This window comes from Bombina bombina, chromosome 3 (assembly GCF_027579735.1).
Source record: "Bombina bombina isolate aBomBom1 chromosome 3, aBomBom1.pri, whole genome shotgun sequence".
NCBI lineage: Eukaryota > Metazoa > Chordata > Amphibia > Anura > Bombinatoridae > Bombina > Bombina bombina.
Window position 1 is genome coordinate 1,249,816,847 of NC_069501.1, and position 25,411 is coordinate 1,249,842,257.

The 25,411-nt window shown below is 38.0% G+C and overlaps 1 protein-coding gene across 4 annotated transcripts in view; it reads right to left on the reverse strand.

The window, feature by feature from the left end:
- PDE2A (phosphodiesterase 2A) overlaps window positions 1–25,411 on the reverse strand; it is a 1,131,360-nt gene that overhangs the window by 181,717 nt on the left and 924,232 nt on the right. For all 4 annotated transcript variants that reach the window (XM_053708776.1, XM_053708774.1, XM_053708775.1 and 1 more), the window contains 3 exons: window positions 12,234–12,275; window positions 7,304–7,372; window positions 667–794 (listed from right to left, as the gene is read on the reverse strand). In XM_053708776.1, coding sequence (XP_053564751.1) covers window positions 667–794; window positions 7,304–7,372; window positions 12,234–12,275 — 239 coding nt within the window. The remainder of the gene's footprint in view (window positions 1–666; window positions 795–7,303; window positions 7,373–12,233; window positions 12,276–25,411) is intronic.

Sequence of the window (25,411 nt, forward strand, 5' to 3'; positions counted from 1 at the left end):
CATTTCTTTAAAACAAAACTTGTTATACATAAAATATCACAATGGATGAAACGGCACCCAAGGTACTTTGTCCAAAAACCATGAGAGAGGAACCCTGTGGAACACGTTTAGGCTACTAGCAGTGTCTAAGGAACGGCAGTCAGTTCAGTCAGGACTTATGGCAACATAAGCCATTTGCATCCTTAGACAGTGAAAGAGAAACTGACTCCTCCCACATGGTTTTGGACAAAAGTCTACAGTATGCAAAATTACATAAATTAAATTAGATCTTAATTCTTCAGCATATACTGAAAGGTACAAAATGAAGTTAAAAAGAAAATCAATTTAAAAAAAAAAGGTTTTTGTTAATAAATATGCATTAAAGGGATGAACAACCCACAAATGAATTAATCCAAAACATTTTAATTATACATGTAAAAAAGAGGAAATGAAAAATGAATAATGTTTTTTTGATTGTTTATTGCCAAAGAAATGATGATTTCTTAATGGTAACTCGCAGTAGAATGATGACTATTGATTGGTTACTATAAAAGGAAAGGGTTTGGTTGGTTACAGCAAAAGAAATCATGCCTTCTGATTGATTACAGTCAAGGAAATAAAGATCTGTAAAAAGGTATTATGGCTTTTATTGTCTAAGGTAAGTATGTATAATTCATGTGCACTTACTTTCCACCCTGCTTATTAAAAGCACAGGCCAGGGCCACCACCTGTGAAGTAGCGCGACTAATGACAGGGACACACAGCATGGAGTGCACTTCGAACCCCAGCATGTTATTGAGCTGTTTGTGCTCCTCCTAAAGAGACAGAGAGGGAGAATTAACCGGGCACAGGCTGCACTTCACAGACATAAATACATAGCAATATGCATTTGATTCATAAAGAACAATAAAACCCAGTTTTATGCATGAACCTTGCAGCGCTGAATCTTATCATAGTAGCTAATACCTCAGGGTTATCACACAGAACAATGAATTGTGTTGTGTAGCGAAGATTTTTATAGAATATGAAAGGTAAAGAGTGGAAGGAATAATGTTATGGAAGATAAGGAAACGGCACACATTATATCACTGCTTAAACTTCATTGTGTGAGTATGTACAGTAATGTTTATGGTACAAAAGGAACATAAAGGTTTAAAGATAACTACTCTCTATCACAAGATCAGTTTATTTTTTACTCTATAACCCCAATATGTCTTGTGTATTATCTTGTAAATGCATAAGGGCACCGAAGTACCAGTAATGATTGCAGCAGGTGCCTCTATAGCTACTAATTTGCTAAACAACCAGGAGCACATATATGGCTAGATTGCGAGTGAAGTGCTAATTATCGCTCACACTCTCGCACTAACTGTGCTCAACTTTGGATTTTTGCGCGCGTTGCCTACCGCTCGTATTATAATTTGAAATAAAAGGTATTCCCCCATAAACTTCAACTGCAAACTATATAGATATATTCTATAGATTATTTAGAATATTTTACAGTATGTGTATTAGTTTTTAATAACTTACAGTAATGTATTTTAATATTTGATATGTAATATTTTAATAACACGCCTTACGGATATTAAGTTCTCATGTAAACTAACCCGACCTCTAATCTCTAATGAGAAACACGATGTGCACAATGCCTATTTTACATTCCTATGTTGTTCACCTATAAAATAATGTATTTTTTATTATTAAATATATATTTCTATATATATCTGATACTTTTCATGTAAAATACATATACATACCTATATATCTATACATACACACAAATACATATCTATACCTATATATCTATACATACACACATATACATATCGATACCTATATATCTATACATACACACATATACATATCTATACCTATATATCGATACATACACACATATACATATTTATACCTATATATCTATACATACACACAAATACATATCTATACCTATATATCTATACATACACACAAATACATATCTATACCTATATATCTATACATACACACATATACATAGCTATACCTATATATCTATACATACACACATATACATATCTATACCTATATATCTATACATACACACATATACATATCTATACCTATATATCTATACATACACACATATACATATTTTGACATGTAAATGTGTGTATTTCTATGTTAAAGCTCTTTGTAGTCTTTTTTTCTAACATCTGAGACCTCATATCTATGAGCACTAAACATAAATTTTTGTTTGCTATATATATATATATAGTAATATTTTTTTATCAGATAGTTATTATGAGTGTTACTGTATATTAAATGTATTTTTGATGTATTTTTTACACTAAATGTTCAAGCATAACAGTTAACCCGAGCTCTGAGGTCGCAATGTCCATTCACGCGTTAAATTCGATTGCACGCGAGTAAACAAGTTTACTTTCAACTAGTAATATGTGCGCTACATCCGATGAGCGCAAACACCCGTGATAAATCGATATTGCTCACGCGCAACAGTCAGTGTGCCACTCGTAATCTAGGACATAGTCTATAGCTTTCAAGCTTTAAAGGGACACTGAACCCAAATTGTTTCTAGAGCATGCAATTTTAAGCAACTTTCTAATTTACTCCTATTATCAATTTTTATTTATTCTCTTGCTATCTTTATTTAAAAAAGAAGGCATCTAAGCTAAGGAGCCAGACAATTTTTGGTTCATATCCTGGACAGCACTTGTTTATTGGTGGGTGAATTTATCCACCAATTGCAAGAACAACCCAGGTTGTTCACCAAAAATGGGCCGGCATCTAAACTTATCTTATTGCTTTTTAAATAAAGATGCCAAAATAATTTGAAAATAGGAGTAAATTAGAAAGTTGCTTAAAATTGCATGCTCTATCTGAATCACAAAATTTTGGGTTCAGTGTCCTTTTAAAAACCAATAAACACACAGGATGCAGATGATAGAATAATACATTGTTCTAGCAATATACACAGCTGGTTAAGGTTTACTTTTATGTCTCTTAAATTTAGTGCACCTCCTCGTCCCTTCCCCTCAATATGTTATTTATATGCATTATACTGTACCACATTCCAACAAAGGTGACGGAAAAAAAGAGGTAATTTGATAATAAAATTAAATTGGAAAGTTGTTTTTTTTTATTTGTAAATTGTTTACTCTTTGTGTATCATGAAAGTTTAATTTCAATGATTTTGTTTAAAATTAATAATATAACTCCATTGATATTTTTTATTAACATTTCTCATAGGACAGCCTCGCTCGCCAATTGTCTGTTCTTTTTTTTGGCATTTCCATCTAGTTATTATTATGAATGCAGCATCAGATTCCTGATTTGGAACGTTATGCAATCCCTTTATCAACCTAAGTTTATCAAGAACTGTCAGCGTGTGCTAAGCACTCACACTAATGTCTCTTTAGCACAAGAGGAGAAGGGTAATATGCAGTGGGCTAATAACACATACTTTGCAAATAACAAAGCTCGTTAGAAGGTTGTTATCACAAAAGCTTTCACTACCCCAGAGCAAAGTATGTGGTCCTAAGCTTCTTATCGATTCCCTTCCAGCTTGACTCTGAGGTCTGTTTACATATAAGGATTTAACACATCTTGGCTGGTATTTGTGAGCTAAGTAGCCAATACATATTCTGCTTCTGTATTAGTCTCTCTCATTGTCCATTTATATTGACTAGAGATTTGCAATATTTTATCAGCTTCAAAAAACTTTTATTCATTTGTAAAAGTCATTTTTATTAGTAGACAACAAAGCTAAACTTGAAGTACATTTTACTCCAGGTATCAGGGTGCAAAGTTAGATAAGTGGGCCAAACACATAATATAGATTTAGAGCTTAAAGGGATACTAAACCCAAAAAAATTATTTCATGATTCAGATAGAGAATACAATTTTAAACAACATTCCAATTTACTTCTATTATCTAATTTGCTTCATTCTTTAGATATCCTTTGTTAAAGAAATAGCAATGCACATGGGTGAGCCAATCAGACGAGGCCTCTATGTGCAGCAACCAATCAGCAGTTACTGAGCCTATCTAGATATGCTTTTCAGCAAAGTATATCAAGAGAATGAAGCAAATTAGACAATAGAAGTAAATTAGAAAGTTGTTTAAAATGGCATGCTCTTTCTAAATCATGAAAGAAAAAAATTGGGTTTAATGTCACTCAAGTCCAAATACACTTTTATGATTCAGATAGAGCAGCAGTTTTAAGACACTTACCAATTTACTTCCATTATCAAATTGTGCACTTTTTATCTTTTTATATTCACATTTTTTATATTCACACTTTTTGGGGAACAAGATCCTAATGAGCATGTGCAAAAGCTCACAGGGTATACATATACTAGTCTGTGATTGGCTGATGTATGTCAGGGGGGCCGGAAAATGAGAGAAAATTACATTTGTCAGAGAAAAATCTACTGCTTATTTGAAATAAGGTGTTAAATCATTGTCTTTTTATTATGCACTTGATATTTATGCAATTCTACTGCATTGAGTGGTCCTTTAAACATTGAAAAAGCCAGTTAAAAATGGCAAATAAAAAGACTCAACAACAGGTCCATAGGGCTGAATTTGAAAAACCTTTAGAAAAAAAATGTTTTATTATTTATTGGAACATTGGTATTGAATGATCTCCATGCGGGGGAGTTTTCATAGCACAAATGAAAAAGTGTAAAAAAGTGGTAATGTAATTGTGGGGTAATTGAATGATTTCCAACAAATCCAACAATCCCACAGTACTATTGAAGGTAGTAAATTCTTTGTTTATTGGAACATCAGAATCCAAAATATCACAGACAGCAACGTTTTGGGTTATTTACCCTTGATCATGCTATGGCAATAGTTCGAATACACTGTGCTTAAATACACACCCATTTACCAGCAACAACAAACTTGTGTGCTAAACCATATACCTTATATAAAAAATGTAACTATTTCTATACACTGCCATCTAGCAGCCACACTAAAAACAATGTAACAATATGTATACACACAATGTTGCAATATATAGTATCATATATACAAAGGTATCAACTGCAATTTAATCAATTTAATCTATTTATATAGATTGATCTCTAGGATTTTATAAGAAAACAGGAACATATTTTTCTCGGTTTAACCCATTCGGAATCATAGCATCCAATTTATAAATCCGAAATATCTCCCTTTGTTTTAACATAGTTTCCCAGTTACCTCCTCTCCTGGGTTTTTTGACACTGTCTATGACCTGCCAACATAATAGACTAATGCCATGGCTTTTTTTCTAAAAAATGAGAGGAACCAGGGACGTCCTTGATACCGCACCTAATGTTTGATCTATGTTCATTGATTCTATCACGTGCCGTTTCCAAAATATATATTTTGAACACAGGCATTTGATTAAATAGATCACATTTTGTATGCAAAGTATTACACCTTAAGCAAACATTTTTTATGTGTTTACGTTAGTTATTGTCCTCCCTCTAATGTTCCACTTTATTATTGCACTTATGCGTATACTGTGATTTACTGTGACATCCTGGTCTCCATCTTAGTTTTTCTGGGTTTGAATGAAAAACATTTGATAATACGATCCATTAATCTGCCATAAAGTTACTGCCAGATTGTACTAACTGTAAGTAGGCTTCTGCCTTTTCTCTACACATCAGAATGCAGACATCTTATAACAGTATATTAAGTCTGAAGAGATGTAAATGATATCACATGTGATGTCCCAAGTATTGTTATTATGTCACATGATGTCACCAGTAATGTCATTAATTATGTCACATATAATATCACCTTTGTCCAGTAATGTTATTAATTATGTCACCTGCAATGTAGCCAATAATGGCACTAATGATGTCACGTGTGATGTCATCACTAATGCTATTAATGTCACATGTGATGTCAACGGTAATGCTATGAATGATGACATGTCACCAGTAATGTTATGTGATGTATATATATTTTTAATTTGTATGGCAGCTACAACAGAATTTTCAATTTTAAACCTTGGTTTTCAGTTTATATAAAAAACAAAATAAGGAAATTCATAGACATAAACCTGTATCTACACTGAACTAAAGATCTCATAAACATGAAATAGTACCCATAGTCAGTTATAAATACGGATAAATACAATGAATTATCAAGCTACGAATGGAGCTTGATGCCCCTGTTTCTGCACGAGCCTTCAGGCTCGCCGGAAACAGCAGTTATGAAGCAGCCGTCTTAAGACCACTGCTTCATAACTGGTCCGCCTGTTCTGAGGCTGCGTACATCAATCTGCCCGATCCTATAAGATTGGGCTGATTGACACCCCCTGCTAGCGGCCGATTGGACGCGAATCTGCAGGGGGCGGCATTGCACAAGCAGTTCACAAGAACTGCTTGTGCAATGATAAACGCTAATAGCGTATGCTAAGCGGAACATGTCGGACAGACCGATGATAAATCGGCTCCTATATGTTAACACTGTTATGGACTCTAAATAAATAAAAAATATGGGAGTTGCATTTTGTAAATAAAGTCTAGTGTTCAGCTAAACCTTTTAGAAAAATAAAGTATGTTTAAATCCCAGGTAATAAAGCTTTCAATAGGTCTTGTATAAAGGAACTGCCCACAGAATAAAGCAACATGAACTATAGGAGGTTCAGGATGTGACTCTTCCACACTACACAGAGTGAGGAGGATGCTAAAGTATTAGTGACAGATATTGGCTTGACTGCACAGAGAGAAATCACACAAACTCTTTGTTTTTCTTTTTTTTAGCTTTCTATTGTAATGTATGTATCTCTCCTGAGACTGATCAATTTTATGAAACGTACAAAATATAAAATAAAACTAGGGATGAATGGTGATGGGTGAACATTTCAGTACATTTCTTAAACATTCTGAACTGTTAAAGGGACATTACATACTGTTTGGATTGTTGTTCAATATTATATCATAGCTTCCTGCTGTTATTTCTGTTATCTCTCCTTAAAATCTCTTTAAGAAAATGAAAACCCTGCCCTAGAGTAGCCATATCCCACCCTGAAAACCTAAACAATGCCCCAGAGCATGGCCCATACCCCCAGATCTGACGACTGAAGACTGAAACTAAGTGCTCTTGTTGTGCAGACTTTTGCCTCAGGAATACCTACACATTTAATACCATTTTCCTGCTCCTGATTTATTCTGACAAGTTATTATAGCAACTATGATATATTCAGCTCCATAATGTTATTAGATCTGATATCTCATTAAATCTTATTTCAAATATATAATCTCTTGTCAATAAAAATATGAATATATTTGATTGAAATATTCGTAAATAAGCTTTACTCACTGAGCTAATGTCCTGTAGAGTGATGGATTTCTTCTTATCTACGACTTGTCCCAAATGTCCAAATGTCAGCTATGAGAAAAGAGATGTTTATTAAGGATGACTTGCACATATATATACAGATATAACTGATTTGTCTGAAAGGATGTTTTCCCATGTTATAGAAGCCACAAGGACAGATCAAAGGTTGTTCACCAAAAATGGGCCGGCATCTAAACTTACATTCTTGCTTTTCAAATAAACATGCCAAGAGAATGAAGAAAATTTGATAATAGCAGTAAATTAGAAAGTTGCTTAAAATTGCATGCTCTATCTGAATCACGAAATAACAAATTTGGGTTCAGTGTCCCTTTAAGAAGATTTCATTGAAATAATATGAGTTCACAGTAAAGCAAAATGTGATGAAGCTGATTGGTTCTTTTTTCTTTTTTTTTCAACACTCAGCTGACAGTAGCTGAAGGATAACTGTTCACAAAGCACTTACTATTGTGAGCTGTTTTACATTTTGAGGTAAAATAACATTCTTTTTTACATAGAGATATTCAGGCTTCCTGTCAGCTTTTTACAGCTATGCTGCATCACTTTCAAGTGATTTAGCATATGGGTATAATGTCCCTTTAATTGACAATTGTTAAAACTGTTTTACTCTATAGGGCAAATGCCAGGACTGTATCTAGCCTTAATAATTTGTGACAGCTAGAATAAAAATGGCCTCAGTAGTCTGTAAAAGTGTCACTATGTAAAACAAGTTTTATAGTGACTGTCCTGTTAATTCCTGGCTGTTGAACAACTTCCAGAACTATTGGTAAATTGTAGAAATGAGGACCTCATTATCATATCTGTTTGACAGACCTGTACAAAAAGTCTCATATATAAAGACTGGAGAATGTGGCAAATAGTTTAAAACAATATATATTACTAATACTTATACAGCCTAGCAGATAGTTAAGAAACTTGTATAAAACAACCATCATTTCTATAATCACATCATTGTATTTCTACCAGTTTGAGGCATATTGGTACCTGTGGGAATGGACTTGAACTTCCATTCTGAGGCACTGGATGACAAACCTGTTGTGACCTGCTTGATTCTTTTTCCCATAAGGTGTGATAAAACAAGCTCATTGGTGGAAAAAGTACTTTCTGTGCTATTGAACTGGACCAATTGAGTCGCACATCTTGTCATACAGAAGTAAAAACAATTAAACCAGAAAAGCTGGAACGTGCTTTGCTTTCTGTTTAGGCACCGGAGCATGAGGCATCTGACTGGCACTGAGAGATCCATAAAACATATAATATCAAAGTTCTGCAATGCTGAAAGATGTCATCATTCTTATGTATTATTTTGCTATATAAGTATATTATATAAGGCTGGTATCTTGATAAGGGGAAGCCAGTGCAACATTTTAATTTTTCTTATTTTTCATGATTTAAATTGAGCTTGTGATTTTAAACAATTTTCCAATTTAACTTCTTTTATCTAATTTGCTTCATTCCCTTGGTGTCCTTTTTTGAACAGCAATGCACTACTGGGAGCTATCTGAAGAAATCTGGTGATCCAATAAAAAGAGGCATTTTTGTGCAGTCACCAATCAGCATTTAGCTCCCAGTAATACATTGCTGCTCCTAATCCTACCTAGATATGCTTTTTAACAAAGGATACCAAGAGAATGAAGTAATTGAGCTAATAGAAGCAAATTGAAAAATAAGTTTAAAATCCCTTTTTCTGTCTAATTCGTGAAAGAAAAATTTTGAGTTTCATGCCCCTTTAAGCAATTTGTAAATAACTCCCCTGACCCTTCCCCTGATCCAATTTACTTATATAACAATATAATACATAGCAATTATATCTCCTAGCCAGCTCGTGATGTGTTTTTAACTATTTGAGGCCTATTTATCAAATGTCTGTCGGACCTGATCTGACAGTGCGGATCAGGTCCGACAGACATCGCTGAATGCGAATAGCAATACGCTCTCCGTATTCAGCATTGCACCAGCAGCTCACAAGAGCTGCAAGTGCAACGCTGCCCCCTGCAGACTCGCAGCCAATCGGCCGCCAGCAGGAGACTGTCAATCAACCCAATCGTACTCGATCCGGTTGAATTGTGGTGATTACTGTCCGCCTGCTCAGAGCAGACGGGCAGGGTTATGGCGCAGCGGTCTTTAGCGGTCTGCTGTTTCTGGCGAGTCTCAAGACTCGCCAGAAACACGGGCCCACAAGCGCCATACGGAGCTTGATAAATGGGCCTCTTTATGTTAATTTCCCTTAAGTCATAAAGGGACATGACACCCACAATTTTCCTTTCATGATTCAGATAGAGAATTCAATTTTAATCAACTTTGCAATTTACTTCTATTATCTAATTTGCTTCATACTCTTTCTATACTTTGTTGAAGAAGCACCACTGGAAGCTATCTGAACACATGGAGTGAGCCAATAACATGAGTCATATAGGTGCAGCCCCCAATCAGCAGCTCCTGAGCCTACCTACGTATCCTTTTCAACAAGGTACCAAGAGAACAAAGCATATGAGTTAATAGAAGTAAATTGGAACATTGTTTAAATTTGCATGCTCTGTCTGAATCATGAAAGAAAAAAAATTGGGTTTCCATGTCCCTTTAACCCCTTAACGACTGAGGACGTGCAGGGTACGTCCTCAGAAAAAAGGCAGTTAACGCCTGAGAACGTACCCTGCACGTCCTCAGTGTGGAAAGCAGCTGGAAGCGATCCTGCTCGCTTCCAGCTGCTTTCCGGTTATTGCAGTGATGCCTCGATATGGAGGCATCCTGCAATAACCTTTTTAAGCCATCCGGTGCAGAGAGAGCCACTCTGTGGCCCTCTCTGCACCGGAGATCGGTGGCTTGCGGCGTTGGTGGGTGGGAGCCGGACCGGGAGGCGGACGCGCGCGCGTGCACGGGAGGGCGGGGGCGGGCGCGTGCACGGGGAGGGAGCGGGTGGGAACCGCTACACTACAAAAAATCTTTAATAAATCACGTTAAAAAACGGTCTTAAAAGTATAAAAAAAAATGATAAGCAAGGTGGTGGGGGTTTGTCTGTGTGGGGGGGAAGCTACACTACAGAAAAAAAAACAAAAAAATAAAAAAAAGCACTTTTTTTTTGCAAACTGGGTACTGGCAGACAGCTGCCAGTACCCAAGATGGCCCCCAATAAGGCAGAGGGGAGGGTTAGAGAGCGGTTTTGGGGGGGATCAGGGAGGTTGGGGGCTAAGGGGGGGATCCTACACTGTAGCATATGTAAATATGCTAAAAAAAAATAATTTAAAAAACCCTTTTATTTTAGTACTGGCAGACTTTCTGCCAGTACTTAAGATGGCGGGGACAATTGTGGGGTGGGGGAGGGAAGGGAGCTGTTTGGGAGGGATCAGGGGGTGGGATGTGTCAGGTGGGAGGCTGATCTCTACACTAAAGCTAAAATTAACCCTGCAAACTCCCTACAAACTCCCTAATTAACCCCTTCACTGCTAGCCATAATATACGTGTGAGGCGCAGCAGGATTTAGCAGCCTTCTAATTACCAGAAAGCAACGCCAAAGCCATATATGTCTGCTATTTCTGAACAAAGGGGATCCCAGACAAGTATTTACAACCATTTGTGCCATAATTGCACAAGCTGTTTGTAAATGATTTCAGTGAGAAACCTAAAATTGTGAAAAATTTAACGTTTTTTTTTATTTGATCGCATTTGGCGGTGAAATGGTGGCATGAAATATACCAAAATGTGCCTAGATCAATACTTGGGGTTGTCTACTACACTACACTAAAGCTAAAATTAACCCTACAAGCTCCCTAAAAACTCCCTAATTAACCCCTTAACCGATGGGCATAATACACTTGTGGTGCGCAGTGGCATTTAGCGGCCTTCTAATTACCAAAAAGCAACGCCAAAGCCATATATGTCTGCTATTTCTGAACAAAGGGGATCCCAGAGAAAAATTTACAATCATTTATGCCATAATTACATAAGTTGTTTGTAAATAATTTCAGTGAGAAACCGAAAGTTTGTGAAAATATTTGTGAAAAAGTGAACGATTTTTTGTATTTGATCGCATTTGGTGGTGAAATGGTGGCATTAAATATACCAAAATTGGCCTAGATCAATACTTTGGGATGTCTACTAAAAAAAAATATATACATGTCAAGGGATATTCAGGGTTTCCTGAAAGATATTAGTGTTCTAATGTAACTAGCGCTAATTTTGGAAAAAAATGGTTTGGAAATAGCAAGTGCTACTTGTATTTATTGCCCTATAACTTGCAAAAAAAGCAAAGAACATGTAAACATTGGGTATTTCTAAACTCAGGACAAAATTTAGAAACTATTTAGCATGGGTGTTTTTTGGGGGTTGTAGATATGTAACAGATTTTGGGGGTCAAAGTTAGAAAAAGTGTGTTTTTTTCCATTTTTCCTCATATTTTATAATTTTTTTTATAGTAAATTATAAGATATGATAAAAATAATGGTATCTTTAGAAAGTCCATTTAAAGGCGAGAAAAACGGTATATAATATGTGTGGGTACAGTAAATGAGTAAGAAGAAAATTACAGCTAAACACAAACACCGCAAAAATGTAAAAATAGCCTTGGTCCCAAACGGACAGAAAATGGAAAAGTGCTGTGGTCATTAAGGGGTTAAGGTTATTTGTTAAACTTACTGTCATGCTTCTTTCTTTCATATATACTATATGCAATATACTAACTTAGCAGTGTTTTATTATATTATTATTAATACCTAGAGGATACTAATGTAACTTCTATTGTTCTTAGCACTGTAATTTCTACTTTTTCTGTGTAGTGTGGGTGAGGATCACTTATGAAAGACCTACAAATGTATCTGATCTTTTGCCACGCAAACAGGATCCCAGCTACATTGTATACATTTCTGGGAGACACAAAATAATTACTAAATGAACTTACCGGAAAGCTTATCTCCTCTTCTAATACTTTATCTCCAACAACCTGAAACACATTAGAAGAAAATATCAGTTGAACAATACACTCTATTAAGTATTATCTAGGATACTTCTCAGAGTCATACACAGAGCAACAAGTGGTAGAAGCTTTTATTTTGCTCACTACAATAACATAGAAACATTTAAAAAAAAAAAAAAAATGTCTCATAAAAAGATCTTTAGAAGATCTTCTAACAAAAGGATAATGGTCACTAAAACATAGTGCTATTGGTTTTTTAACACTGGAAAGTATTACAGAGTGATGAACTTATTTTTGTTTCATGACTTGGCACACCTCATTTTTAAGCTGGTTTCTGACATCATGGTCACAACTGGAAGTTGCCCCCGAAAATTTTGTGGCCGATAATGCCACTGTCAGAATGTCACATTTTCGCATTACCATTGCTCAAAACCATTAAACCGGTCACAATTTTCATTAAAATAAGAGATGGTTTAATTTGTCATGACACTTTTCTGGAAACAATTTACAAAGAAGAAATTAGCTCAAATTATAATTTGTTTATTATTATTTTTTTTAAAGAACTTTTAATCTTTTTTTTATTTTATTTTTTTACAATTTTCATTACAGAAGCTGGTAAACAAAACAAAAGAGAAACAGGAGATCAGTAACATTCGCCATTACATAGTCTCTACAATTTACAATTACCAGGGTGAAGTCAACCATTCAATGGTCATTCACAAAACAAATAATTTTGGGCTCCATGTACAGACTAAGGGCCCCGTGTATCAAGTGGCGTGCAGACAAGATTCTCAACTTGTTGTCTACATGCCTTTGCTGCATACGGTAGCGGATCTGTTTGTCCGCAGGCCCGTATGCATCATTACACACTCTGATGAGTGTTTAATACCTGCCCCTTCTCTCATGTGGACGATCCACAAAAAAGAAGGGAATATTTTTCCTATAGCAGATTAAATAAGTTCAGTAATAAACATACCCCTAGATTTAGAGTTTTGCGTTAGCCGTCCAAACCAGTGTTAAGGGGTCCTAACGCTGGTTTTGGCTGCCCGCTGGTATTTAGAGTCAGTCAGGAAAGGGTCTAACGCTCACTTTCCAGCCGCAACTTTTCCATACTGCAGATCCCCTTACGTCAATTGCGTATCCTATCTTTTCAATGGGATCTTTCTAGCACCGGTATTTAGAGTCTTGGCTGAAGTGAGCGTTAGAACTCTAACGACAAAACTCCAGCCGCAGAAAAAAATCAGGAGTTAAGAGCTTTATGAACCGGCGTTAGCCTATAATAAACTAATGTGCTCTAAAGTACACTAACACCCATAAACTACCTATGCACCTCCGACACCTACATAAGATTTATTAACCCCTAATCTGCCCCCCCCACGTCGCCGCTACCTACCTACACCCTAACACTAACACCCCCCTTAGTTAAATATAATTTAAATCTAACGAAATAAAATAAATCTTATTAAATAAATTAATCCTATTTAAAGCTAAATACTTACCTGTAAAATAAACCCTAATATAGCTACAATATAACGAATAATTATATTGTAGCTATTTTAGGATTTATATTTATTTTACAGGCAACTTTGTATTTATTTTAACTAGGTACAATAGCTATTAAATAGTTATTAACTATTTAATAGCTACCTAGTTAAAATAATTACAAAATTACCTTTAAAATAAATCCTAACCTAAGTTACAATTAAACCTAAAACTACACTATCAATAAATTAACTAAACTCCGCGCCGGATGGATGAAGATAGAAGACGCCGCCTGGATGAACATGTCTACCGGTCCAGATGTCCTCTTCTTGCCGGATAGGATGAAGACTTCGGAGCCTCTTCTGGACGGATCGGTGATACCCGGCGTGGTGAAGATAAGGTAGGGAGATCTTCAGGGGCTTAGTGTTAGGTTTTTTAAGGGGGGTTTGGGTTAGATTAGGGGTATGTGGGTGGTGGGTTGTAATGTTGGGTGGGGTACATTTATTATAGTGGCGGCGAGGTCCGGTCGGCAGATTAGGGGTTAATAAGTGTAGGTAGGTAGCGGCGACATTGGGGGCGGCAGATTAGGGGTTAATAAATATAATATAGGGGTCAGCGATGTTAGGGACAGCAGATTAGGGGTACATAGCTATAATGTAGGTGGCGGCGGTGTCCGGAGCGGCAGATTAGGGGTTAATTGTGTAATGCAGGTGTCAGCGATAGCGGGGGCGGCAGATTAGGGGTTAATAAGTGTAAGGTTAGGGGTGTTTAGACTCGGGGTACATGTTAGGGTGTTAGGTGCAGACTTAGGAAGTGTTTCCCCATAGGAAACAATGGGGCTGCGTTAGGAGCTGAACGCTGCTTTTTTGCAGGTGTTAGGTTTTTTTTCAGCTCAAACTGCCCCATTGTTTCCTATGGGGGAATCGTGCACGAGCACGTTTTTGAAGCATAACTTGCATAACTTCTCGTGCACGAGCACAGTGTTATCTATATGAAATATGTGAACTAACACCCTCTAGTGGTGAAAAACTGTTAGAATGCAATCTGAAAGAGGTGGGCTTCAAGGTCTAAGAAATTAGCATATGAAAATACCAAGAGAACAAAGCAAAATTGGTGATAAAAGTAAATTGGAAAATTGTTTAAAATTACATGCCCTATCTGAATCATGAAAGTTTATTTTGGCCTAGACTGTCCCTTTAACCCCTAACCCTAACCTAACCCTAACGTAACCCTAAACCTAACACCCCCTAACTTTAACATAATTAAAATAGAGCCCACACTATAATAAATATATTAACCCCTATTCCGCCAAAACTAAATAAAGCTATTAACCCCTAAACCTCTGGCCTCCCACATCACTACCACTAAATAAACCTATTAACCCCTAAACCACCAACCCCCCACATTGCAACATCCTAAATTAAACTATTAACCCATAAAAAATGGGTATTAAGTTATGCAATAAAAGGAGCTCTAATGTAGCTTCAAAAATGCAATTTTTTATCAATTTTCTAGAAAGTATTTTTTTCATGATTATTTTTATTTTTTATTATTGTTTTTTATAATGCACATTAAAAAATAAAAAATAAAGATTTATGGATTTATCTAAAATGACACCTAGATTCCGAGTTTTCGGTTGTGGCTTTTAAAAAATGGCAATTTCAGCGTAAAAGCATTAACGCTGCTATTGGGAGTCGTGTCGGTATTGCTATACCGCAAGCATTTTAGCCTGTAACGCAACGTCCATCCCGCACTCAAAAAAATTACGTTTTTGCATGGGATTTTCATTGCACCGGTTTTACAGGTTGTGCGGTTAGGCTAAAATGCTTGTGTTACAGCCTATACCGAAACAATCCATACCGCCATCTGAAAGCAGTAGTTATGGATTTTGTGTAACAAAAATGTTTCACAAAACTTATAACTAAAATATTACAAAGTACACTAACACCCATACATTACCTATTAACCCTTAAACCGCCACCTTCCCGCATCGCAAATACTATATTAAACCTATTAACCCCTAATCTGCCGCCCACCCACATTGCGACTATTTAATAAAGTTTATTAACCCCTAATCTACCGCCCACCCACAACGCCAACACTATTTAAATATATTAACCCCTATTCCCCCGTATACCTCTACATCGCGGTCACTATAATAAAGTTATTAACCCCTATTCTGCCGCTCCCCGGCATTGCCACAACTAAATATAGTTATTAACCCCTAAACCTCCGGCCCTCCCACATCTCCGCCACTAAATAAACCTATTAACCCCTAAACTGCCACCCCCCCACATCGCAAAACACTAAATTAAACTATTAACCCCTAAACCTAAAACACCCCTAACTTTAAATTAAAATTAGAATATAACTCTATTTAAATAAATAAAAACTTACCTGTGAAATAAATATAAACCTAACATTAAACTATAAATTAACCAAACATAACTAATTTAATAAAATAAAAAATACTACCAATTAAAATATCTAAATTACAAATTTAAAAAACCTAACATTAAGAAACAAAATTACAAATCTAAATTACAACTAAAATGTTTACCAAAAACAATTAACACTAAAATCATGAAAAATAAAGGAACTTATAAAAAATAAAAACAATTACACCTAATCTAATAGCCCTATAAAAATAAAAAAGCCCCCCCCAAAAATAAAAAACACCCCCTAGCCTACAATAAACTACCAATAGCCCTTAAAAGGGCCTTTTGTAGGGTAGTGCCCTAAAGAAATCAGCTCTTTTACCTGTAAAAAAAATACAAAGTCCCTCCAACAGTAAAACCCCCCCACCCAACCAACCCCAAAATAAAAAAAAAACCTAACTCTAAAAAAACCTAAGCTACCCATTGCCCCTAAAGGGGCATTTGTATAGGCATTGCCCTTAAAATGGCATTTAGCCATTTTGGGGGGCTTTTTTATTTTTTATAGAGCTATTCGATTAGGTGTAATTGTTTTTATTTTTGATAATTTCCTTTATTTTTTTGTAATCTTAGTGTTTTTTATTTTTCGTGATTTTAGTGTTAATTATTTTTTGTAGGATTTGTTTTTTTTTAGTTGTAATTTAGATTTTTACATTTTTTTTCTTAGTGTTAGCTTTATTTAAATTTGTATTTTAGATATTTTAATTGGTAGTATTTTTTATTTTATTAGATTAGTTATGTTAGGTTAATTTATAGTTTAATGTTAGGTTTATATTTATTTCACAGGTAAGTTTTTATTTATTTAAATAGAGTTATATTGTAATTTTAATTTAGAGTTAGGGGGTGTTAGGTTTAGGGGTTAATAGTTCAATTTAGTGTTTTGCGATGTGGGGGGTGGCAGTTTAGGGGTTAATATGTTTATTTAGTGACGGAGATGTGGGAGGCCGAAGGTTTAGGGGTTAATAACTTTATTATAGTGGTGGCGATGTCGGGGAGCGGCGGATTAGGGGTTAATAGCTTTTATTAGTGTTGGCAATATCGGCGGCGGCAGATAACTTTTTTTATGTGCCGGCCATGTCGGGGGTGGCGGATTAGGGGTGTTTAGACTTGGGGGTTATGTTAGGGTGTTAGGTTTAAACATAACTATTTCCCCCATAGACATCAATGGGATTGTGTTACGGAGATTTTTCATTCCGCACTTCAGGTGTTTTTTCTAACACTCTCTCCCCATTGATGTCTATGGGGGAAATGTCAAAGCAGCCCTTGGCTTTTTTGCAGTATGGAGCTTATCGCCACCATATCGCACGCACAAGGAGGCTTCTCAGAAACTCGTAATGGCAGCTCTATGGAGGGTGAAAAAACGCAACTTTTGTTGTGTTCATTTCGCACCCTGTTTAGCGCAAAACTTGTAATCTAGGTGTAAAAATAGCTAAAATAACTGCACAATGTCATACTTTTTTTTCTTTTTTGATAACTCCTTTATGAATGCTCAGCACGACTGAATTTCTTTGCATCTCTTTATTAACTTTCAAAAGCATCAAAAGACGTTTCTTTTCTACAGGGTCTAGACATTGTGTAAAAATTAAAAATAACATTTTAATTATATTTTCTTTTATGTCCTCAAGTCTTACGTTTCAAGTCATGAAAAATATTCAGACCTATATGGTGTAAACATTTATAAATATTTATTACATTTTTTTTTTCCATTTAGCTCTTCAAATATATTTTTCCTTATCTTCACACTCTGAATGTTTCAAAGCACAGCACTAATTAAGAATGATAGCTAAAGAATCTGAACTTTAGCTTACAAATCTGCAGCAATAAACCTCAAAATCAGGGACACTTGACAGTTGTAATTAAGATTCTGTTATTAAAACACACATTTCTCTTAAGTATATACCAGACGTAGTCAGACAAAAAAATTGTTTTAATTTTTAACAAATAGTTCATCATGAAAAAATGTAAAATAAAAAATAAAAAAAAAATTCCAGGTTTGCTATTGAGTTTATTTGGTTTGTCCTAATTTTGACAACATAATTCATCCATTGATGGAAATTTGGTAACAACTTATTTCTTATGGGAAACAAATTCATGGCAGTAGAGGAGCAGCTGAACAGCAGCTTATATTTAAATAAAATAGTAGTTGGTGCTAGTGCTACAAGCCAGTATCAGCACAAAGAAAGATATATTTTTTTTAATTATTGTATGGGGTCAGGTTTGGCCAAGAACAAAGCTGAAGCTTACATATTTGTTGTCTGACACAGGAATAAACTGACAAGAAAATTTCTGGATATAGTTAATTAATAGTGTACATTTCCACTATTAAAAACATTCTCTCCTACAGAATAGTTGTTGCCACCTTTATACCGTTTTTTCCTTTGTCTATTTTTTAACGGACTACTTGATTTGCTTTTTGGAACAAACGCACAGTAAATATATGTCTAATATATAAATACACACAGACACAAAATTCATACATGTACACACACATGCTCACACACATACACAGCACATATATGCAAATAAACATACACTCATACATACAGACATACACACACATACTCAAACACAAAAACATATACACGCACACTCACATACATACTTACAAACACTCCACAAACACACATACATACACACACACTCTCCATGAACACTACACACATACACACACTCCATAACAAAAATACATACACACACTCTCCATGAACACTACACACATACACACACTCCATAACAAAAATACATACACACACTCTCCATGAACACTACACACATTCACACACTCCATAACAAAAATACATACACACACTCTCCATGAACACTACACACATACACACACTCCATAACAAAAATACATACACACACTCTCCATGAACACTACACACATACACACACTCCATAACAAAAATACATACACACACTCGCCATGAACCCTACACATTCATACACACACACTCTCCATAAACACTTCACACACACACACACACACACTCCACAAACACACATACATACACACACTCTCCATGAACACTACACACACACACACACATACACACACACATACTCACACATACTCACACACATACACACATACTTTATTATTATTAGTTATTTATAAAGCACCCATATATTACCCAGTGCTATACAGAGTTTAGAACATCAGTGGGATGCATTACATACACTAATACGTACAATACTGGGATGTTACATTTGTAAGGGTAAATAACAAGCAATAATTGAGTTATACAAAATGAGAGGTATGCCCTGCCCTTGAGCACAATTAACAGTAGTTTACCTACATACAAAGTGGCCTACAGGTAGTGTCTCTCAAGTTTATAATCTAAAGGAGCGGGAATGGACATAGAAGGTAAGGGAGAAGAGAAATAGGTGTGATATAAGGAAAGGTGAACTGAAATGAGTGATGACAAAGGGAACACTGAGAAAAGAAACTGTGTGGTAAATGAGCAAATGAGTTTTGGAAAAGTGTGGCAGAATGTAGAAGAGTGTCAGTATAGAGGCTGTGAATGTGAAGTAGTTTCTCTATCCTGGATCATTAGTGACAGCTGCACCTAATTACTGTTAAGAGCTGTTCTATATTAAAGGAAACACCTGGGTGAGAGGTGGTGAGCAAGGATGGAGAGCTAGTGCGTGCAAGTCTGGTAGGCTATTTTAAATTAGAGGCTTGTAACCTGGTTTGTAAATCTTTGAGACTAATGTAAGCTAGAGGTTTGTAAACTGGCTTATAAATCTGAGAAACTGATGTAAATTAGAGGTTTGTAAACTGGTTTATAAATCTGGGAAACTGATGTAAATTAGAGGTTGGTAAACTGGTTTATAAATCAATCTATCTATCTATCTATCTATCTATCTATCTATCTATCTATCTATCTATTGGGTTCTTGTAAAGCGCGGCTATTCACCCGTAAGGGTCTCAAGGCACTGAGGGTTGTAGATCAGTCGAAGAGCCAGGTCTTGAGGTCCTTTCTTAACTTAGTTAGGGCGGTAGCTTGTCTAAGGTGCAGCGGGAAGGTGTTCCAAGTCTTGGCAGCCAGGTGAGAGAAGGATCTGCCTCCCGCTGTGGTTTTCCTGATGCGGGGGATGACAACGAGGGCTTGGTCGGCCGATCGAAGTTGTCTGGCAGGGGTGTAGAAGGTGACGCGGTGGTTCAAGTATTCGGGACCGATGTTGTGGAGGGCCTTGAATGCGTGGGTGAGAAGCTTGAAGGTTATTCTTTTGTTGATGGCAAGCCAGTGCAGGTCCCGCAGGTATTTGGTGATGTGGCATTGACGAGGGATGTCAAGGATTAGTCTGGCCAAGGAGTTCTGGATGCGCTGTAGTCTCTTTTGGAGCTTGATTGTGGTGCTGGCGTAGAATGCATTACCATAGTCCAGTCTTCTGCTGACGAAGGCGTGAGTGACAGTCTTCCTGGTCTTGGTTGGGATCCATTTGAAGATCTTTCGCAGCAGGTGAAGTGTGTGGAAGCATGCAGAAGAGACGGCGTTGATTTGCCGGTCCATGGAGAGCGATGAGTCCAGGATGACGCCTAGATTTTGTGCATGGTTCGTGGTGGGGGGGGGTTGGAGGGTGTCCGAGGGCTGTGGGCCACCAGGAATTATTCCACGCGGATGTGGTGGGACCGAGGAGGAGGACTTCGGTCTTGTCTGCGTTCAGCTTTAGGCAGTTGTAGGTCATCCAGGTGGCGACTGCTGTCAGCCCTTCGTGGATGTTTCTCTTGGCGGTGGTGGGGTCACTGGTGAGTGAGATGATTAGCTGGGTGTCGTCGGCGTAGGAGACGATGTTGAGGTTGTGTCGTCGAGCGATGGCGGAGAGAGGGGCCATGTAGATGTTGAATAGGGTGGGGCTCAGAGAAGAGCCTTGGGGTACACCGCAGCTGATTTCTGTGGGCTTGGAGGTGAAGGGTGGGAGTCTAACTTTCTGGGTTCTGCCGGTGAGGAAGGAGGTGATCCATTCCAGGGCTTTGTCGTGTATGCCGGCATTGTGTAGTCGGTTGCGGAGGGTGAGGTGGAAGACAGTGTCGAATGCTGCTGAGAGGTCTAGGAGAATGAGGGCTGCGGTCTCTCCTCAGTCGAGTAGGGCAAGGATGTCGTCTGTGGCAGCGAGGAGGGCGGTCTCGGTGCTGTGGTTGCTCCTGAAACCGGATTGGGAGGGGTCCAGGATGTGGTTGGCTTCAATGTAGTCAACGAGTTGCGCGTTGATGGACTTCTCGATGACTTTGGCCGCAAAGGGGAGCAAAGAGATTGGGCGATAGTTCTTCGGATCTTTGGGGTCAGCCGTGGATTTTTTCAGTAGGGGTTTTAATTCTCCGTGCTTCCAGTCATCCGGGAAGGTGCAGGTTTCGATGGAGCAGTTGATGGTGCTGCAGAGCTTGGGGGCGATGGTGTCAACCGTTTTGTTGAAAATGTGATGCGGGCATGGGTCTGAGGGTGCTCCGGAGTGGATCGATCTCATGATCCTGATGGTGTCCTCTGTGGTGAGGGGGCTCCAGATGGTCAGTGGGGGGTAGGCGGTGGTGTATTTGGGTGAGGTATTGGTGGGAGTTGGTGGGTAGGCTGTGGTGGGTGAGTTCTGGGGCGCGAAGCTGTCATAGATGTCGACAATCTTGCGGTGGAAATACATTGCGAGGTTATCGCAGAGGTCCTGGTAGGGCAGGATGTCGTTGGTGTTGCTGTTGGGATTGGAGAATTCCATGATGACTGTGAACAGCTCCTTGCTGTTGTGGACGTTGGCATTGATTCTATCTTGGATGGCTGTCTTCTTGGTGGTTTTGATGAGGTGGTGGTGGGTAGTGATGGCTTCTTTGTAGGCTGTTTTATTTGAGGGGGTCTTGCTGGATCTCCAAGTCCTTTCCAATCGTCTGCAGTGGCGTTTGGAGTCCTGGAGGGCAGGGGTGAACCAACTAGCCTTGTTGGTGGGATGGCGGTTGGACGGTTTCTTGAGAGGGGTGAGGGTGTTGGCGCAGTCTGTGAGCCAGTGGTGGAGGTTGCGGGCGGAGGAGTTGGCATCTGTGGAGGTGGCTGGGGGGCACTTGTTCAGGGTGGAGTGCAGTTGGTCTTCGGTGATGTTGTTCCAGTTTCTGTGGGGTGGGTGGTGCTGCCGGAGGTGTGCGGTGGGTTTGTTGAAGGAAAAATGTATGCAATGGTGGTCGGTCCAATGGTGTTCGGTGATGTGGTTGATTGAGGTGTGGTTGCCTGCAGAGAAGATAGGGTTGAGTGTGTGTCCGGCTGAGTGGGTTGGGGAGTTGACGAGTTGCTTTAGACCGATGGTTCCAAGGTTTTCTAAGAGGTTGGCAGTGTTGTGGTCATTGGTGTTGTCTAGGTGGAAGTTGAGGTCACCGAGGAGGATGTAGTCTGTTGAGGGGAGGGCGTGGGGTGCGATGTGGTCGGTGATGGAGTCACAGAAGGCAGGACGAGGTCCGGGAGGTCTGTAGATGAGGGTGCCACGGAGGGTAGTGTTGGGACTGACCTGGATCTTGAAGTGTAGGTGTTCCAAGCCTGGTGAGTGGTAGTCGGAGCTGGTTGTGACGTGGAGGGAGTGTTTGTGGATGATGGCGATGCCTCCTCCCGGTCGGTTGCTGCGGTCCTTGTGGGAGATCTTGTATCTGTTGGGGATGGCGATGGCGATGTCCGGCATTGATGTGGGGTTCAGCCAGGTTTCAGTAAGGAAGGCAACGTCTGGGGAGGTGGAGTTGAGCAGGTTCCAGATTTCTACGGTGTGCTTGCGGACGGAGCGGGTGTTGAGGAGGATGCAGTTTAGGTGGTTGCGGTTGTTTTTGCATGAGGTGACTGGCAGGTTAGTGGTTTGGAGGGAGGAGAAGGCGTGAGAGGTGACTGGCAGGTTAGTGGTTCGGAGGGAGGAGAAGGCGCAGTTGCGGGATGCGTGGTGGCAGGCAGATGATCTACCGGTGTTGAGATGGAGGAGGGTGCTGGTGTCATAGTGGCGGTGGTTGTGGGAGCAAGGGTTAGTGGCGCTGGACGCGGTCCAGGCACAGACAGCTTGCCTTTGGCGCACCCGCTGCACGGACGCGCAGCAACTTCCAGGTGCTGGGAGGTGGGAGGGCTGGGAGGCAGGGGGCAGGGCAGTGGCTGTGGCATGGGAGAGACAAGCATGAAGGAGAGCAGGCTGGAAGTGGCTGCAGTCTGGGAGGTTTGTAAACTGGTATACAAACCTGGGAAACTGATGTAAATTAGAGGCTTGTAAACTGGTTTATAAATCTAGGAAACTGATGTAAATTAGAGGCCTGTAAACTGGTTTGTAAATCTGGGAAACTGATGTAAATTAGAGGCCTGTTAACTAGTTTGTAAATCTGGGAAACTGATGTAAATTAGAGGTTTGTAAACTGGTTAGTAAATCTTAGAGATTGATGTAAATTAGAGGTTTTTAAACTGTTTTAAAATCTGTGAGACAGTGTAAATTAAAGGCTGGTAAACTGTTGAGTAAATATGTGAGACTGATGTCAATTAGAGGCTTGTAAACTGGTCTTAAATCTGGGAGATTTATGTAAATTAGAGGCTTGTAAACTGGATTTGTAAATCTGGGACATACACACATTCTTATCTCTTTGTTTCTCTTTCTTTCTTTCTTTCTTCGTAATAAATGGGGGCCCAAGTGTCTGATCTGCGCTTCTTTTGATTTTTTTCATATCAGCTTGTAAAGATCTTGAACTTATAACCATGTAGGAATGATCAATAGAGAAAAATAAGACCTCTCTGTATATTCTTGTTTAAAGCATCATTTAAACAGGGCAAATACTAATTCTGAAAGCTGAAGAGTATAGAACGTGGAGAGGATGGAGTTAAAAAAAAAAAAGATGGAAGAGCAGACAACCTCTATAAACATAAAATGCTATTGAGTGGGTGACTGAAATTATAAAACAATGTTAAAATATCAAAACTCAATCATTACATTTAAGAATAAGCTGTGACATTTAAATTATGTGCAGCTATTACTTCTGGTGACTGAATGTGCTTTTTGAATAAATTAAAAAAATGTATATTTTTAAATATGTAATTTTTCTAAGCCGGCTGTTAGCAGAATTACACAGAAATGTTTGCGTTTCACTGGCTGGATACTTGGTATTTAAGGCCAGTGTTTGCGTACCAGACTATTTCTAATATTAAAGGGACATAAACCCTTAGATTTTAATATTAACCCCTTAAAGACCACAGCACTTCTCCATTTTCTGACCGTTTGGGACCAAGGCTATTTTTCTATATTAAAGGAAACACCTGGGTGAGCAAGGATGGAGAGCTAGTGCTTGCAAGTCTGGTAGGCTATTTTAAATTAGAGGCTTGTTACCTGGTTTGTAAATCTTTGAGACTGATGTAAGTTAGAGGCTTGTAAACTGGTTTATAAATCTGGGAAACTGATGTAAATTAGAGGTTTGTAAACTGGTTTATAAATCTGGGAAACTGATGTAAATTAGAGGTTTGTACACTGGTTTATAAATCTGGGAAACTGATGTAAATTAGAGGTTTATAAACTGGTTTATAAATCTGGGAAACTGATGTAAATTAGAGGTTTGTAAACTGGTTTATAAATCTGGGAAACTGATGTAAATTAGAGGTTTGTAAACTAGTTTATAAATCTGGGGAACTGATGTAAATTAGAGGTTTGTAAAATGGTTTATAAATCTGGGAAACTGATGTAAATTAGAGGTTTGTAAAACTCTGAGACTGATGTAAGTTAGAGGCTTGTAAACTGGTTTATAAATCTGGGAAACTGATGTAAATTAGAGGTTTGTAAACTGGTTTATAAATCTGGGAAACATGTAAATTAGAGGCTTTTAAACTGGTTTGTAAATCTAAGAAACTGATGTAAATTAGAGGTTTGTAAACTGGTTTGTAAATCTGGGAAACTAATGTAAGGTAGAGGCCTGTAAACTGGTTTGTAAATATGGAAAACTGATGTAAATTTGAGGCCTGTTAACTGGTTTGTAAATCTGGGAAACTGATGTAAATTAGAGGTTTGTAAACTGGTTAGTAAATCTTTGAGACTGATGTAAGTTAGAGGCTTGAAAACTGGTTTATAAATCTGGGAAACTGATGTAAGGTAGAGGCCTGTAAACTGGTTTGTAAATATGGAAAACTGATGTAAATTAGAGGTTTGTAAACTGGTTAATAAATCTGGGAAACTGATGTAAATTAGAGGTTTGTAAACTGGTATATAAATCTAGGAAACTGATGTAAATTAGGGGCTTGTAAACTGGTTTATAAATCTGGGAAACTG